This window comes from Stegodyphus dumicola, chromosome 2, assembly GCF_044657685.1.
Source record: "Stegodyphus dumicola isolate Sdum_Otavi_A_Nest chromosome 2, ASM4465768v1".
In the NCBI taxonomy this organism is placed as follows: Eukaryota; Metazoa; Arthropoda; class Arachnida; order Araneae; family Eresidae; genus Stegodyphus; species Stegodyphus dumicola.
In genome coordinates this window covers 116,691,383-116,711,216 of record NC_140769.1, presented here as the reverse complement: position 1 = coordinate 116,711,216, position 19,834 = coordinate 116,691,383, and the positions used below count along the sequence as shown (strand labels likewise).

The 19,834-nt window shown below is 31.8% G+C and overlaps 1 protein-coding gene across 1 annotated transcript in view; it reads right to left on the bottom strand.

The window, feature by feature from the left end:
• Positions 1–19,834, bottom strand: part of kz (putative ATP-dependent RNA helicase kurz) — a 186,950-nt gene that overhangs the window by 116,243 nt on the left and 50,873 nt on the right. Inside the window, 6 exon segments of the mRNA XM_085811070.1 lie at positions 9–256; positions 4,492–4,572; positions 4,663–4,764; positions 11,088–11,201; positions 11,285–11,471; positions 11,607–11,755. Of these exon segments, the coding sequence (XP_085667196.1) occupies positions 9–256; positions 4,492–4,572; positions 4,663–4,764; positions 11,088–11,201; positions 11,285–11,471; positions 11,607–11,755 (881 nt within the window).

Here is a 19,834-nt window from a genome sequence, read left to right as displayed (position 1 = left end):
TAACATACTCATCAAGATTTATTTTCACAGGCAAGGAACAAAATGATTCGGGTTGGTCATCTTTTTTTTTTCCTTTTTTCCTCCTGTATGTATTTTGCACAATAGAAGTATTATTATGCTTATTTTCATTTGGATCTATTTTGTCCTCAAAAGGAAAAGTTTGTCTTAACATTTTACACAATTTCACAACTTCTTTTTCACCAGTTAAAAATACTAATATGGCACCAGGTGGTAGCTGCTTGTGGATTTTGAAGACCTAATGAGAAAAATCATTACATTACTTAAATCTCGACAAAGCAGTTATAGAACTTGAACAGTGGAACTTTGTAACTGAACAAGAAGTTATATCTATCTATAGAGTTGAAGAGAAGGTATTAGCAGCATAAAAATACAGAAACTTAAACAATTTACATTGAAACTAATGTTTGATAAAATAAACAAATAAATATTAAACTTTTTTTTTTTTTTTTTTTCTTTTTGTAAATTTTGAGGCCCTTTGAATCACAAACACTTCATTACTTCATAAATCCCGATTTCAAATTTTAAATTTTATAATTTCTATATGCCATTTTACTAGACTTAAACTGATGATTAATATCAGGAGAAATCTCAAATCCAGAATCACTGACGTCCCGACACGTCCAGATCTCGGACTTTGTACTGTATAACATTTTAAATTCAAAATACTTCAGTCTGAAGTAAAGATTGCTTTGCATTCCTCTCTGTCAAATTATTCAGTAAGATAATTAAATCGAGTAAAATAAGTAATTTAGTATATATTCAGTAATAATTAAATTCAGTAAAATAATTATCAAAAAATGAATATTTTTTTATCAAATTATGCATCTATCCCCCATTATGCTTGGATACAAATTAAGTAAATGTGCTCTTAGAAAATGTAAACTACACATTTTATTTCTATATATGTGTTCTGTGTATAGCAATAAATGCTAGTTTTATAATACCTGAATGCTAGTACCTTTATATATATATATATATATATATATATATATATACCTACAACATTTAAAAGTAGATGGATACTTAAGTTAGCTTTCTTTACCTCACATATCATATACACAAATGCAGACTACAATCTTCTAAAGCAATAAGATTAACAGTCACTTAGGAATTCTTAAGACAATTTTTCCTTTAAGGTAACTGAAACAGCATGCAGAAACTTTCAAGATATTCAACTCAAGCATCTAAATGTCCAACTCAAACCCACAAAAATCAATACTGGCATAACATACTGGGAACAAACAGCAATCTGGAAGCAATTTAAATCATACTGATTTTTAGTCTTACAAGAACACTGACTGCGAATAAATGCATGCATACTCACATACCCTATTTAGATCACCATTAATCAGTAGCACATTGCAGCAAAAGCTTAATTCTTCCTGCTTCTATAATATTAATTATGGCTTACTTTCAAATCAAACATAAAATGAATACTTATGATACATATGTTCAGATAATGCAATGGCACACTGGTGGCCTACAAAGCAACTTTGAGCAGCCTGCTAACACATTTCAATTGTCTATTTGTTCCAAAAAGGTGCTGTAATAATTTCAAAATTTTAATAATTTGAAATAAGAGTTCACATTTAAAAATGAAAATGAATAATGCAACAGAAAACCTATAAATGAAACTAATTGATTTCCATTGTGATATAAACTGTATTAAAGATTTGAAGATACAGACTTTATTAATTTTAAAACATATATATAAAACAATAAATACATTACAAATTTTTACATTAAGAATAATCATTTTGATGATACAGTTATATATGAACAGCATTTTCAAAATTTGTTACTTATAATATTCGACACAACTAAATTTCTGCTGTACAAATTAATATATACATTTTATATATCATAATACATTTTAACCCTTTGTAGCACAGTGCGCCCGGTCTGGGCACACCTAAAAATTTCCTTCTGCAAGCACAGAAAAATTGAATGAAAAAGGATTTATAGGTTACTCTGAACCTTCTTTATTTATAGGGGATGGCAGCTCAACACAAACCAGTCTATATATTTTAGCCATGTTTAGTTTTAAGACCCTCATTTTTCAAAGAAATCTTCCAGATTTTTTTTAGGCTATAAAAGGAATTGTTTGAAAAGAAATTTCTATGTCATTTTTTTGGCTGCATGCTAATCTCCTTATTCTATTTTTTTATTTTTAAATTTTTACCTTGAAATCTTCTTGAAATCAAACGGTGAACCCCAAATGTGCCCAGACCGGGCTCACCAATAATCCAGGACAACTGAGAGTCTGTATTCTTTGTTTCTCAGCATCTCATTGCTCAGTTCATTGACAACAGAAACGTGGTTCCACATCTGTGTTTCATTTCCTGTTTTTCTCTTTGTTCTTTTCTCTCTCTCCCCCTTTTTTTTTGGGGGGGGGGTGACGTTTGGTTATCAACTAACCAATTGTTGGGGTGATTTTCTGAAGGTCAACGGTAATTTTATCAGTTTACTGTTTGGTTTTTCACTAGAGCAGTTCTCTTTCGCTTTCGTTCAAAGTTTCGCTAGCACTACATTTAGTAGTTTTGAGTTCTAAACGTTTATTTAATTTTATAGTTTATAATTTCTAATTGTAGATATAATATTAGTTAATTTTTTCAGATTTTTAATTATTTTCCAAATGGATCGGAGAGGGCTGACCATTTCTGTTACATGAATTGCTTTCAAGATAGTGAATCTGATACGGATCCCGGTACATGTGCAAAATGTGCAATATTGGGTTGCGCTTTTTTAAAGGTGGTGTCACTTTCTTTGAGAAGTACCACCCTGGAAAAAAAAAAAAAAAGACTAAAGTGTAAATATGAAATGTAAATATCATATACGCAAGTTACTTTTTTCTTCCCATTCATATGCATGTAATCATCACATAACGAAAAAAGAGCTTTTTAGCAGAGGGTAGAGTAGCAGGTCTACTTGTGTAACATCCTGGGTAATTCTAATTATGCTATGGTCTTCAGAATCTAATGTTTTTTAATCGTAGGCAAAATCTCTATTACGCTCTTCCCAGCACTCTTTTCGAAGCTTTATATTCAATCAGCATGCCCAATTCAGGCACGCCCACAGAATTAAAAAGATAAGTGCTATCTTCACAAAATTTTACTTGTGTACTCCTCTAGGCCTATTAGACTGCCTACCTTTTTTTAAATCGAAATTCCAACTTTAAAAGGTCGCATGCTGGAAAGGGTTAAGACATGATAATCTTGACCAAGCACTTACATATATATTGTTACAAAATGTACAGGTGCGGTAAGATGGCTTCCCCCAAAAGCAGTTTTAGGGTTGCCATAAAATGGCAAGGGAAGGCAGGGCTGCCTCATTTGGCGAGAAATAGCCCATTTGGTGACATTTGGCAAAAAAATTCGCAATATGCCATGGATGGAAGAATTTGTTCCATGGAGAACCTTCTGGAACAAATTCTTAGCAGTTTAGCCCATAATTTTATCAAACACAAGCCAAAAGCTATATAAACCGTGCTGGTCCTCAGTCAGTTAGTGTGAGAGTGTGCCTTGTCTAGAGTGTGAGTGTGTCTCCTCTAGTTAGTCTGTGAGGAGTCGATCGAGTTGACAGTCGAACAGCGAATGCCGAGTGGGTAGTCAAATGCAGAAGAGTCTCTTAATGTATCACAGTTAGTGCATCGTTGAGAAAGTGTGTTAAGCTCCGGGAACGACTGAACCGAAGATTCAGGAGCTGTGCTTTGCATGTCGTCGAGTGCATCGCGAGTTGTAGTGTGGAGAGTCTTGAGAGTACGTGGAGTTCCGAGAATAACCGAGCAGAGTCAGGTGCTGTACTCTGGTGCTTTGCAGTGAAGCTTTCTCCACCGTTATAGCCTGATAGTGTGAGGACTGTGTCCCTGATTGTGTCAGCGTGTTTATAGTAATTTTTCGACGACTGTAACATGATTTTGGAGCTGTCCTGATTAATATTGGCTAAATAAAGTGCGTTTCAATATTCAATATTCCATCAAGTGCTGTCGTCATCATTCACTCCAAATCCACACGAACCCCATACGAACGTGAAGGAAGAAAATAATGTAACAACTGGTGTCAGAAAGAGAAAAATGCAACAATATATAAAGAAGAGAATGCCATAAAACTATCACAGCAATTTTAAATTTTATGCCACTGTTTACACTTAGAAGCAGCTTATGTTTTACATTTTTACCCTACAGTAAGTATGGAATTTCATTCAGCATGAACTTTTAAAAGCAACAACACAAGTGCTCTCTGATAGTTTTCTATATTTCATAACTTTTCATCATAAAAGCTTTTTTTTGCCTTATATATATAGCTTACATACAATTGGGAGAGTAGAGTTAATAATGAAATCATTTCTTTTATTTGAATGCACATTTAATTAATGTTTCATAAATGATATTTTGATCTGGAAATTTTCTTTCATGTCACATTTTTATTTGGATATGTTAACAGATATTAAAAAGTACTAATGAATACAAACTTTGTGATATGCTGCTTCAACATAGTCCTCTGGAGTCTTAATATTAAAATGAACTTGTACTTTATACTGGCGAGAATCAAGCTGGAAAAATAAATATTTTGATGTTAAGTTCTACATGCAAGCTAGATGCTCAATGAAAACTTGAAACAACTTCAAATAAAAATAAGTTACCCGTATTAAAAATGGTTGCTGCTTAAACAGTCTGGGATTTTCTGTGAAATCCTCCACACGTATAGTTGCTGACATAATTATTAATTTCAAAGGATCTCCTTTCTAAAAAAAGGTACCAGTTACACTCTTTATCCTAATTCTACAGTAAAAGCCTGACTATTTGTCCTTCAACTACTCTAAGCTCAAGTAATAAAAATATTTGAGTTTTAGAGACTGTCCTCCCCCCCAAAAAAATAAGTAAATGAGAAGCTTTTTAAGCCATTATAAAAATATGGTCAAAATGTGTAATTATGTATGTGACATTATAGCCATTATGCAAAATTTAACATCAATAATGGATAAGCATTACATTGCAATATAATCATTTAAGATGAGGAAGATAAATTGTCATAGCTATTTATCTGTTTCTTGATCCCATTTTGGTAAACTTATTAAAATCTGGAATGCACGGAACAGCATGCAATGGAATATCTTCAAAGAAACGGGATCTTGGCATACAGAAACATGCCCGTTAATAGGCATGATACATGACTTTATTTGAAAATGGATATACAATTGATTCTATTTGAAAATGGATGTCAGTGCAATATAAAAAATTAAAATATGCAATTTAAGTTTCTTACATCTAATAAAATACTAAAAGATCTGTTCTAGTGCCAGTGCCATGCATTTTCTGCCTAGTGTGCTTGCACAGGTTACACAAACTTCTGCCATAATAACTGTTGCTAATTTGGCAATTTCTCTGTCTGCCGTTTTTCATGGTTTATGGGATTTCATATTTTTATGGCCTATGGAAATATTTTATGGCAAATAAAATATTGGCTTTTTTAATATTAACTACATTTTTTATACATTCAATTATCTGGAATTTTCACGTACCTGGCACTTCCCAAGATTTCCAGATAGTCAAGCTTTTACAGTATATACAACAATAATATAAAATCTAAAAACAAAAGAACACAACATCTAATTAAGAACATCCGTTAAGAATCCGAAATAGATATAGAAAAAAATAACACTTTTTTATTTACAGAGACAAATCAAAAAATAAGTTATACTTGAATAAAAGTGCTACAAAATAAAAAGGTAAACAGAAATTAAGGTTCTTTATTGAATAATAAAAGCATATGTCATTTTTATGTGGTCTATAAACAAAATGAAATATTTTTCCCATAGTATAATAATGTTTTCCATGGCAGTAAAATGGAAATTTCTTCCAACATTTTCCAATCAATTCGTCAGTGGTTCGGAAACGTTGATAAGAGAGGTCATTCTTCATTTGTCAAAACGGTGGGTGGGGACAAACCTCTCATTTTAATTTCAGTAGCAATGTTTGTGTTTTCTGAGTTGTGGAGTTGAATTGGCGAAGCAGACAACTGAAACAGAACCACCAACTTTGTTCTTTGTGTGCAGCTGTTAAAAGTTGTGGCACCCATTTCACACATAGCTTCCCATATTGCAAGTGTTCATGAAAATGGAATGCATACTTCCATATGAAATATTCAGCATAATAAAAATTTCCTTAATTTTTATGCATCAATTGTCTTCAACAATGCGCTCGAAAGTTTTAGCACTGATGGAGGTTGCAGGTGGCCTGGGATGATAGTCATTAGTGATACCAGTGCCATCATTTTCAGATTGCCCACACCACATTGCAGGCTGCAATATTAATGCTTGCCACAGTAAGCAACAAATGCACAATGGATTTCTGTGTAATTTAACCCCTTAACTGCTGCAGGCATATATATATGCATTGCTCAGCCAATGCATTAACTGCCCCGGGCGTATATATATGCCCTTCCAAACTACTATCATTTGCTTTGTGCTGCTACCTGTAAAATTATTTGCAAAGCTTTGGAATGAAACACCACAATGACCCTGACAAAGTATGCGAAGGAGGATACTATTTCAGAGAAGTGTAGGGAGAAACTGGAGAGAGTGGTGTGTCTAAAACAGTGAAAGTAATGACTGTGCGGTATTGGCTGGTGTAGTTTGAGTAAAATGTATTTTTTTTATTCTGTGTACTCCATTTTCGTTTAGATTTTGTAGTAAATTCCAAGAATAAAGAAAGATATAATGGATGTTTCAAACCCATTTATCTTTTTTGAATTATTTTTGATGAACTGCTTGTGCTGTATATCGTTACTGAAACTAACCGTTTTGTAGATGAGTATATGAACCAACACCTTGCAAACGAAAAATCAAGAACAAAATCGTGGCATTGAACCAGTTCAGAAGAAGTATATGTTTTTTTAGACATACTAATTTCACAAGGCATAACACTGAAGCATGATATTACACTTTACTGATGTAAAAATGAATTGATCGAAACTCCATTTTAGGGATTTTTTTTACTATAAAAACATCATTTTTATTATACTTACATCTTTTTATTATACTTTTACTCAAAACATTAAATTTTGTGCATTCATTTTTTTCTTTTATTCTTTATGCTGTGAAAGTAAAGTTTTTAGAAAGTAAGACTTGCACTTAGTTTCCCCCTAATACATTGCATAACTACATGCGCCTGTGTGAAAAACCGTGGCACCGCGAAATGAATCTTGTACGTTTTCCACGGCGGTTAAGCATCTTGCCCATAAAAAATGTACAATTCCTCTTACTTCCAATGAATTCAGCTGATGTGACATTATGAACTCCTTTTTAAACATGTTCAATGGAAAAACACCACTAACTATATTTCCTTTTAAGTTCTTATATTTAATCAGTAAACCTGCGAACTTGCTATGCTCTACTTACAGTGCATCATCTGCCACCACGTGTAACTTTCTTTTTGATTTACCCTTGTACATTGCTAGTCCTGAAACTGAAAAACAATCTAGCAGCTAAAAATCATGATAATGTACAATAATAATGTAATCATGATTTTTAGTTTTCACTTTAATACAATAAGCTTAAATCACTTTACTATAATAAACTATAGTAATCAATTCGTCAGTGGTTCGGAAACGTTGATAAGAGAGGTCATTCTTCATTTGTCAAAACGGTGGGTGGGGACAAACCTCTCATTTTAATTTCAGTAGCAATGTTTGTGTTTTCTGAGTTGTGGAGTTGAATTGGCAAAGCAGACAACTGAAACAGAACCACCAACTTTGTTCTTTGTGTGCAGCTGTTAGAAGTTGTGGCACCCATTTCACACATAGCTTCCCATATTGCAAGTGTTCATGAAAATGGAATGCATACTTCCATATGAAATATTCAGCATAATAAAAATTTCCTTAATTTTTATGCATCAATTGTCTTCAACAATGCGCTCGAAAGTTTTAGCACTGATGGAGGTTGCAGGTGGCCTGGGATGATAGTCATTAGTGATACCAGTGCCATCATTTTCAGATTGCCCACACCACATTGCAGGCTGCAATATTAATGCTTGCCACAGTAAGCAACAAATGCACAATGGATTTCTGTGTAATTTAACCCCTTAACTGCTGCAGGCATATATATATGCATTGCTCAGCCAATGCATTAACTGCCCCGGGCGTATATATATGCCCTTCCAAACTACTATCATTTGCTTTGTGCTGCTACCTGTAAAATTATTTGCAAAGCTTTGGAATGAAACACCACAATGACCCTGACAAAGTATGCGAAGGAGGATACTATTTCAGAGAAGTGTAGGGAGAAACTGGAGAGAGTGGTGTGTCTAAAACAGTGAAAGTAATGACTGTGCGGTATTGGCTGGTGTAGTTTGAGTAAAATGTATTTTTTTTATTCTGTGTACTCCATTTTCGTTTAGATTTTGTAGTAAATTCCAAGAATAAAGAAAGATATAATGGATGTTTCAAACCCATTTATCTTTTTTGAATTATTTTTGATGAACTGCTTGTGCTGTATATCGTTACTGAAACTAACCGTTTTGTAGATGAGTATATGAACCAACACCTTGCAAACGAAAAATCAAGAACAAAATCGTGGCATTGAACCAGTTCAGAAGAAGTATATGTTTTTTTAGACATACTAATTTCACAAGGCATAACACTGAAGCATGATATTACACTTTACTGATGTAAAAATGAATTGATCGAAACTCCATTTTAGGGATTTTTTTTATTATAAAAACATCATTTTTATTATACTTACATCTTTTTATTATACTTTTACTCAAAACATTAAATTTTGTGCATTCATTTTTTTCTTTTATTCTTTATGCTGTGAAAGTAAAGTTTTTAGAAAGTAAGACTTGCACTTAGTTTCCCCCTAATACATTGCATAACTACATGCGCCTGTGTGAAAAACCGTGGCACCGCGAAATGAATCTTGTACGTTTTCCACGGCGGTTAAGCATCTTGCCCATAAAAAATGTACAATTCCTCTTACTTCCAATGAATTCAGCTGATGTGACATTATGAACTCCTTTTTAAACATGTTCAATGGAAAAACACCACTAACTATATTTCCTTTTAAGTTCTTATATTTAATCAGTAAACCTGCGAACTTGCTATGCTCTACTTACAGTGCATCATCTGCCACCACGTGTAACTTTCTTTTTGATTTACCCTTGTACATTGCTAGTCCTGAAACTGAAAAACAATCTAGCAGCTAAAAATCATGATAATGTACAATAATAATGTAATCATGATTTTTAGTTTTCACTTTAATACAATAAGCTTAAATCACTTTACTATAATAAACTATAGTAATCAATTCGTCAGTGGTTCGGAAACGTTGATAAGAGAGGTCATTCTTCATTTGTCAAAACGGTGGGTGGGGACAAACCTCTCATTTTAATTTCAGTAGCAATGTTTGTGTTTTCTGAGTTGTGGAGTTGAATTGGCAAAGCAGACAACTGAAACAGAACCACCAACTTTGTTCTTTGTGTGCAGCTGTTAGAAGTTGTGGCACCCATTTCACACATAGCTTCCCATATTGCAAGTGTTCATGAAAATGGAATGCATACTTCCATATGAAATATTCAGCATAATAAAAATTTCCTTAATTTTTATGCATCAATTGTCTTCAACAATGCGCTCGAAAGTTTTAGCACTGATGGAGGTTGCAGGTGGCCTGGGATGATAGTCATTAGTGATACCAGTGCCATCATTTTCAGATTGCCCACACCACATTGCAGGCTGCAATATTAATGCTTGCCACAGTAAGCAACAAATGCACAATGGATTTCTGTGTAATTTAACCCCTTAACTGCTGCAGGCATATATATATGCATTGCTCAGCCAATGCATTAACTGCCCCGGGCGTATATATATGCCCTTCCAAACTACTATCATTTGCTTTGTGCTGCTACCTGTAAAATTATTTGCAAAGCTTTGGAATGAAACACCACAATGACCCTGACAAAGTATGCGAAGGAGGATACTATTTCAGAGAAGTGTAGGGAGAAACTGGAGAGAGTGGTGTGTCTAAAACAGTGAAAGTAATGACTGTGCGGTATTGGCTGGTGTAGTTTGAGTAAAATGTATTTTTTTTATTCTGTGTACTCCATTTTCGTTTAGATTTTGTAGTAAATTCCAAGAATAAAGAAAGATATAATGGATGTTTCAAACCCATTTATCTTTTTTGAATTATTTTTGATGAACTGCTTGTGCTGTATATCGTTACTGAAACTAACCGTTTTGTAGATGAGTATATGAACCAACACCTTGCAAACGAAAAATCAAGAACAAAATCGTGGCATTGAACCAGTTCAGAAGAAGTATATGTTTTTTTAGACATACTAATTTCACAAGGCATAACACTGAAGCATGATATTACACTTTACTGATGTAAAAATGAATTGATCGAAACTCCATTTTAGGGATTTTTTTTATTATAAAAACATCATTTTTATTATACTTACATCTTTTTATTATACTTTTACTCAAAACATTAAATTTTGTGCATTCATTTTTTTCTTTTATTCTTTATGCTGTGAAAGTAAAGTTTTTAGAAAGTAAGACTTGCACTTAGTTTCCCCCTAATACATTGCATAACTACATGCGCCTGTGTGAAAAACCGTGGCACCGCGAAATGAATCTTGTACGTTTTCCACGGCGGTTAAGCATCTTGCCCATAAAAAATGTACAATTCCTCTTACTTCCAATGAATTCAGCTGATGTGACATTATGAACTCCTTTTTAAACATGTTCAATGGAAAAACACCACTAACTATATTTCCTTTTAAGTTCTTATATTTAATCAGTAAACCTGCGAACTTGCTATGCTCTACTTACAGTGCATCATCTGCCACCACGTGTAACTTTCTTTTTGATTTACCCTTGTACATTGCTAGTCCTGAAACTGAAAAACAATCTAGCAGCTAAAAATCATGATAATGTACAATAATAATGTAATCATGATTTTTAGTTTTCACTTTAATACCATAAGCTTAAATCACTTTACTATAATAAACTATAGTAATAATCTTTCTACTATAAATATAATAATTTTCAAAGGAAAGAATAAAATAAAACCTTTTCTCGCAGAGGCACAATACGAGAAAGAAGACCTATCAGCACATCCGAAAATACTGATCTTTCATGAGCTTCATCAATAATGATAACAGAATATTTTGAGAGGAAAAAATCCTGTAAATAGAGAAAAATATAATATGTGCACTGCTAACATTAAAAAATAAAATTTTAAATATATAAAATCAATAAAACCTTACATGTCTTATTTCTTTCAAAAGCACACCATCAGTCATAAATTTGATTTCAGTTTTTTCATCAACAGTCTTTTCGTATCTTATGTGATATGATACTACATCAGGCAGGTTCATTTCTATCCCAACTCTTGCTGCCATGGTCATGGCTGCAATTCTGCGTGGCTCAGTAATTCCAATAATTTTATTATGCCTATCATAAAAAAATAACTACATGAAATAAAATAAAATGGGTACTGTTTTTCCATAAACTTATAACTGATTATATAAAATAATTTCCTACTGCAAAATAAAAAGCAGAAATGAAGGAGACAAACTTTTTACGTACTTAGTATAGCCTGCTTCGTATAAAAACTGAGGTACTTGAGTAGTTTTCCCACTCCCAGTCTCACCATGAATTACAACAACCGAGTTTTCTTTAATTGCTTCCATAATACTTTGCTCTTCACAAAATATTGGTAATGCCTCTCTTGCAGCCTGAAAAATGTATAAAAAAAAAAAGCTTTTATAATTACAAACAAATGAAAAGATTCAAAATAATTAATTAATTTAAAATTCAGTTTGAAAGCCAACAATATGGTCTTTATCATAAATGTAGTGAACACATAGAAGAGCTTAAGAATTAAAGCAAGAGAACAGAAAAACATGAAAAAAAAATTTTTTTTAAATCAAATTTACTGATTTCTGTCATAGCTAATTAATTACATTAACTATCTTCTGCCAGTATTAATACATATATTAGTGCAGAATAATACCTCACACTTCTTTACTTTTTGCTACACAATGATTAGTCTAGCTTGATTATTTAGGGCTGCACAGTTTTGAAATTCTAAAGATTTCAGTTATAAAATGTACTCATTATTTTTCAAATGTACAGTTTTATTTGGTATTCCCCCCTCCCATGAATGAGTGATAACTTTAAAAGAATTGTGTCAAGAGAGTTGTGGAGGAAATATGTAACATGTTTTAGCTCTGAAGATTACTATTGCATTTCTTTATCTGATAATTACTAAATTATTTTTTTCTCTTACATATATACAAGCAAGAGTATAGCTTTATGATTTTATTTTATTTTATTTTATTTTATTTTTTTTTTTTTCATTTTGGTCATAGTGGTGAGATTTGAAATTGAAAGAAATTTTTATGAAAGTTTATTCTGTACATAATTTATGCAAAAGCTATTAAAAGCATCATTTTTATAATTAAAAGAGAAAACAAGTGTTTTGCAACAATATTACTTGCAATGTGAAACACTTTTTTATCTTGGATGGCACTAATGTGATGTTTGATGAACTGTCATTTTATTTATTTGAATATAAGCAGGAAATATGTCAAGTTTTTATCTGATATAATTTAAGAATGACTATTCTATTGTAAACCTGGAAACAAAGTGTTTTCATGCATAATTTTATTTATATACTGGAGATATTGTTATTATATGAGAATGATTATTCAACAAAATATTAACATTGTTTATAAGATTTAATTAAATAAAGCCGAATAATTTATATGTATGCCAGAAATATCTTTAGTTCAATATATTAGAAGAGTATTGAATAAGTACAATAATGATACTGAAATAGCATTTATGGATAAATGATGAGGTCAATCTTTTATAAAATGCTGATAAACTTGGTAAAAATGTTAGCATTCATACTATTGCACATAAAATAAAGAAAATACTTATGCTGAATATGAGGAAGGGTTCAATTAGAATCGTTCAGAGATTATGCAAGACAGGCTACAGGAAAAACACAGTAGGTAGGAAAAATTATGGATTGAAGAAAAGTTAGAGAGAAGGAATATAAGAATGTGAATTGAGAAATACGACAACTGAATCACAGCTTAAATGCTGAAATGTTGAAATAGATAAAGGGAGGAGAACACTAAAGATGAACCTTCTTATGACAAAAAATTTAATCCAGGTATTTGATCTAACATAAATGGATATTAGTTTGTAATTAGGTATATTTGACGAACAGGCTAAAAGAACAAATATATTGAATTTTGACACCTGATATTGTTTAACATATTTCTCATGCACCAGATAAATAACGAGATGCATAATAAATAAGGAAAATAATTTTATTGAAGACATTTAGATTTAGTCCTGAAAAATTTTAAATGAAAGTTATGCAACATCAAAGAAATGCAAATGATATTTGGCCCAATTCTGTATTTGAGAGATGGAGCTATTTTGATGAATGAATAGAAAATGCACAAGTGCATGATTTTGATTTAGTCAATCATCTTACTATCGTAGATCAAGTGAAAAAGCATGTTGCAATAGAACACTGGGACCAGTTTGTATATGAATGGTAAAAAATTACTTTGGTTTTAACCGGCTTACATTGGTGACCTGTAACATTGGATAATTATAAAAATTTTACAAGAATGAAGAGTAAAGAAAAATTCAAAAGAATTCTTTGATGATCTTGTAATCTTTTAAGATAATGTCCAAATTTAGAATAAATTAAAGTTCCCCCAGCTGCAGCAAATAAAACTGTGGAGCAATCAAATGCTGAATTAGTATCTGTTTGTCTAACCATGGCTCAAGTAAATGAAGTTACCATGCCAGTTTTTACATATATTGCTGGTGCCATTAGTTTGATTTATAAGAAATGTATAACTCTGGAAATGGTTACTGGAGAAAATGTGTGGGTACAGCAATCCTTTGTAGCTGAAGATGAACCCACAGGGAATTTTCAAGACACTGTAGCTAAGGCAGCTATTATTTATGACTCCTTAGAACAAGGGGTAGAAAACTACAAGGGTATTGGTCTTGAAAATCGGGCAAATGAATTCATATCTCAAGGTAAGGAAAATGACATTCTGATGCAATATTGCTTAAATGCTATTCAAACTAGATTGCAAACAAGAAACAAACCAATATCAAGAAAAATGTTTATAAAGAATCTGCTAAAATGAAACAACAGTCTCTAGAATTCAGTAAAGGAGATGCTAGGTTTTTATATATTTTAAACCTGAATGATGATTTTCCTTTATATCTGCTAAGAAATAAATTCTGACACTTTCATCTTAGCCCAGGAAGAAAATTCAGATATAACACTTAGCCTTAACTAAAAATGATTCAAAGGATGAATTTTGTTTGCTGGAAGTGATACAGAAACAGAAAACACCTAACTAGAGAAACAGAAAACTCATCAATCGGATGCCCAAAATAATTAATTAGTGGTTCTCCATGAGTATAGACAACATTTGAAATACTTGTACCACGAAAGAAAAACTCTCATTTACGGGTGGCTAAAATAAAAGAAGTTTAGATATATATTGTTTTTGGTCAAATAGCTTTAAAGAAAAGAATATTTCAGAAATCCTGTCACCGCTTCCCAGAAAGCAGAGAAGCCAAACAGATCCATAAAAGCTCATTCCAGTAGTGCAAAAAATATTTTCTAAAATAAATACAAATAGTTGTGGACTTTTCCTATGTCACTTTCAAGAAAAAGTTATAACGATCTGTCTTTCTTCAAAGTATGCAAATGCAGTTTCAGTAACAGATATTATGCCAGAAACAGTGGATAACTTTATCAGAATTATTCAGTAGGATGGATTTTTCAAACAGATGATCAAGGAACATCCTTTATGAGTGGACATGCTACTCAATTTCTGAAAACATTTAAGATAAACATAACCCATAGTTCTGTTCAACATCCCCAGAGTAATGCAGTTAAAATATTAAACCTTTTTCTGACTGCAAACAGCATGTATATTCTACACCAGTGGTTATCAGCCTTTTGACTAAAGCATACCATGTAAACAAAAACTGAAAAACATAAGTACCACCACTAAATTTTACAATGACTATTTTTTAATTTCTCAATAAAAATATTTTATTTGTGCAATCTATAGGCTATTTGCATTAAATATGAACACAGACAATTTGTATTAAATAAGAATAAATATTAATAAGGCTATTTGTATTAAACAAGACCATAGAAAAATGTGTTAATTCAAACAAAAATGTACTTTTAGATAAACACTGGGTTGACTTTTCTATTAACTGAGATTTTTTTTTTTTTCTTTCAAGGAGGTATTAAGAAGAGATACAAGAGTTACCTGGCTTATAACATTTTACACAATGTGGAATTCTAATTGTGTGAATTTCACCCCAGTCTTTGCTGAAATATCTACTAAGTATTTTTGTTTAATATCTTTTCTTTTTTCTAATTGTTTGATGTATTAACTGTATAATCACTCATATTATTCAAACTGTCATTTTAGAGATGAACTGAATAATCTTAAATTTGGGAAACTAGATGTTACTAGGTATTCAGAAGCAGCTGAAAAGTAAATACTTCCAATTTAGTTGTTGTGCAATTTGAATACATGTTTTCTACCAAGACTGTGGTTCTTAATCTTTTGACTTAAGTGTATCATCTTAACAAAAATTGAAAAACTTTAGTGCCACCACTACATTTTACAATGATTATTTTTCAATTTCTCAATAGAAATATTAAATATATAAATATATATATTGCCATCTGCACAATCTATTGGCTATATGTATTAAATATGCACACAAAAATAATAGTAGATTAAAAATTGGTTATCATTTTAATTATCAAAATTTAAGTTTTATTACTTTAATTCTAAAATTTAGAGCAAAATTTTTTCTTTTTAAAGAGAGATCAATTTCTTTATGTCTGGTCTTATTTCACTTAGTTTCAAATACATATTACGATTCATTTTTAATTTTGTTCTGTATTTATTTTTCAAATATAAAATGGAAGAAAATCCTTGTTAACACAATTGTGCAAAAAGGTAACACAAATTTAATAGCTCTATTTGAGATGCCATTAAATTCTTTTCCTCAATTCAGGCAGAAGTTAACAAGTGTGTTATTTTTGGAAGCTTCAGTTACAGTTCGATCACAGGAAATTTCTATCAATTGTTCTTTTTCTTCACAAGATAAAATTTTAGGTACATTTGAACAGAATGGCATTTCCAATCCAATTTACCTTTTCATAATCCTCAGAAAAATATATTTTGAAATTATTTATCATCGAAAAACAATGATTTTTAATGTCAGATGCTAATTCTTCTTTTATTTTCAAATTATTTTCGGTTAGAAAACTTTCTAAAAGTGGTAAAAAGCTTAAAATATTATTATCCAATTCTTTGATAACTGCATTCATTTTATCTCTAATGCTAAACAAATTAATACTTTGTCCTTGTAATTCTAAATTAATTTAACTTACCAAAAATATAAGCACAATATGCCCAATGCGTCAACCATAATTCGCTAAATAAACATTTTTGCAATTCAAATTTTGAATCACACAGAAAAATTTGACTTTCTGATCGAATTTCAAAAAGACAATTTAAAACTTTGCCTATAGATAACCACCGTGCGTCAGAATGTGATAAAAGCATTTCATGTTAACTGCCCATCTCTTGGCACAAAATCGTAAACATTCTTGAATTTAAAACACAGCTTTTAATAAAATTAACAATTTTCATAGCTTGATTAAAAATTATTTCCAGGTTTTTGGGAATTGTTTTTACTACTACACCTACATGATGAATGAAGTAGTAAGTAAATTTAGTTTCAGGTGTTACCTCTCCCACCCCCCCCTTTTTTTTTTTTTTTTTTTTTTTTTTTGAGGGATAACACCAGAATATTTCCCTGTTAAAGCTCAAATTCCATCACTGCATTTCAAGGAGTATCATTTTCAAACATAAAATTGTCAGTTACTTTGAAAATTTCATTTGCAGTTATTCTATAATGAAGAGATTCACAAAATAAATTCCACTTAACAACTCGTTTATCTTCATCAAAATGTATGTAAACTGGTAACTGAACAAAGTTTGTTATATCAGTATTTTCATCCAAATGCAAAGCAAAATACTCTTAATAGTGTTTAATTTTTTTCTTTAATAATAGAGTTTTATTTTTTGAATAAGTTAGAAGGTATTTCTCCTGCCTTCTTAGCGTGCCTTCGTGGTGTAGTAGTCTGCACACTGGGCACGTATTCCACAGGTCCGTGGTTCGATTCCCGGTGAAGGCGTTGCTCATTTTTCACATCTCCTGCTCCCAAAAAATAACTAATGTCTTTACAAAGTCTCTCTTTTATGAAATTTGTCATTTCATGAATTTGATGACTTATTGCATCATTTGATAACGTAATATTATTAGTTCATTAGCCACTTTTTTGTTGAATAATGTTAAAAATGACATCCTTAGCTGCTGGTAATATAAAGTTTTCTCCAATGATGTGAGCCTACCTACTCTTAACAATTCTTAGGCTTACTAGGTAACTACCTTCCAAAGCTTTTTCACTTGAAGTAACAAAACCTTTCATTACTTGTTTATAATTTTTGAACTCTGATAACTTTCTTAACATGAATAATAGCAGATGGCCAGGAACCATATTTATGAATTCATAATATTTTTTGCTGGCTTGGCTTTTATTACTTGTATACATCAGCTCAATTTTAAAGCATGACATCTACTTGAATGGTGATAAAGTCATCAGACCTACATCACAAGATGTAACGAAAAAAACTGAAATATTAAGAACAGAAATTAACAAAATATTCAAAAGCAAAATTATTTATATTGCTGTTTCATCTGCTCCCTTTTATTATCTATTTTATAAACAAAGAGGGTCGGTTTTTCCTTGCTCTTTTGCCAACCTCTCTTTCAGCCAATCACTAGCTTTCCCGATCCTGGCTTCTATGTGACACACTACTCAGTATTTCATTCATTTATTCCACCCGATGGACATTATTCACCTTACTCCTAACCACTTTGGACTTATTTTATTATCCAAACTGCTATTTACACCTACAAATATGCTACTTATATTTTAATCCCTTCGCGCCGATTGTCACGTCTTTGTGCCAGCAACGAACACTCTCACTTCCCGGCCGACACGCAGGCGTGCCAGAGCATTTTCCCATTCAGCCCCGACTGTCACGTATTTGTGCCAGTGTCCTGGAATGTTTTAAAAACTATAATTTATGCCACAAGATGGCACTGTATGTCCATATGGTTTCAGATACATGTACATTATACCTTCTACTCAAAATGAGAGAAGCATGACTCACATACACATGTTTTTGATTATATAAACAAAAAGGGAAATAAATGTTTCCGAATGGCGTGATTTATGACGTCTCTTTAAATTCGCACGTGGTAGTTGTTTATTGTAAGTAGAGAAGTTTAATTTTCGCTAAAGCATTGGGTATTTCGGTTTAAATTAGATCTTGTTAGATGTGAATTCTTTCTGTTTTTAACAGAAACAGACCGAATAAATATTTTTTAATAGAAAATTTGTTAGACGTGAATTCTTTTTGTTTTAGAAAATAATTAGATCTTGTTAGACGTGAATTCTTTCTGTTTTTACCGTTGCAATCACACCAAGATCAGCAGAATCATTAAATCCGCTCAGATTAACTGAAAGACATTTTCCAAAACTTTGTTCAGAAGAGACTGATAAGAAAATGAGATGACGATGCTTCGTTAGTTCACATTCCCGAAAAAATCCTCCAAAACGGCAAATGAGTTGTTATGAATGCAAGGAATGTAACGTAGGACTGTGTGTAGAATCCCTGTTTTCAAATTTTTCATACAAAAAGAGAATTTTAAGTAATATATTTAGTTTTCAGAGTCATAAAATGGTGAGTAATGAAAATAAAATGTGTTAAATATGCATTTAAACAAGAAATAAGGTTATTAAAGTATATATAAAAATATCTATAAAGCATAAGCCCTTTAAATACTCTATAGAGTTTTATTAAACAATGCGTTGATACTTCGGAAATTTCATGGATTTAGGCTTAGTAGCATAAAAGCCCCCGCCCCTGGAGAGATGCTCGCGTAAGACACTGCCGGCCTCTGCGAAAAGCGTGCGTTTGTGCTACCCGGCGCGAAGGGGTTAAGGTATTTATATTTATTAATCTGTGACCAAGCCAGGAATACATGCCTCGTGGCCTGCGGCCACCTAACAGAAAAAGTCCATTTCTATTACTCTATTTAACAACATCATTTATAACAAATTTTGTTATGTCTATGGCTAAAACGCATAAATTTACATGTGTTACATAAAAAAAAAAAAAAAAAAAAAAAAAAACAGTATATTGGGGTATTTAATTTTTGAATAGTTAAAAATACTTTCTTTGCATATCACAAGTGGTAAGCATAATCCCTGGTTAAGAACTGCAGTTCTACATTATTCACACTGCAGAATATATCTCATGAAAATAGTGAATTTTCACAGAGGTTGGTTTGGCTTATTTAATTATGGCAAAGCACACTAGGGTTATTTGCTTAAGGAGAGGGATGCTTTTATGGAGGAATTTCTCAGGAAAACTGACTTATACACATTACACATGGCAAAAACCACGAAAACGCCCATGCAGCCAGCCCGTTTGCAGGATTCGAACCTCGGACCGAACTACCAGTGTTCAAAGACTTTATCGCTCGGCCGCTAGTAGGCGATTTTCAAGAGGAAAAAAAAAAAAAAAAGATAAAAAGTAAAGATGTAAACACCATTGCTCTTGACTATGTTTTCAACTTAATAAACTGATTTA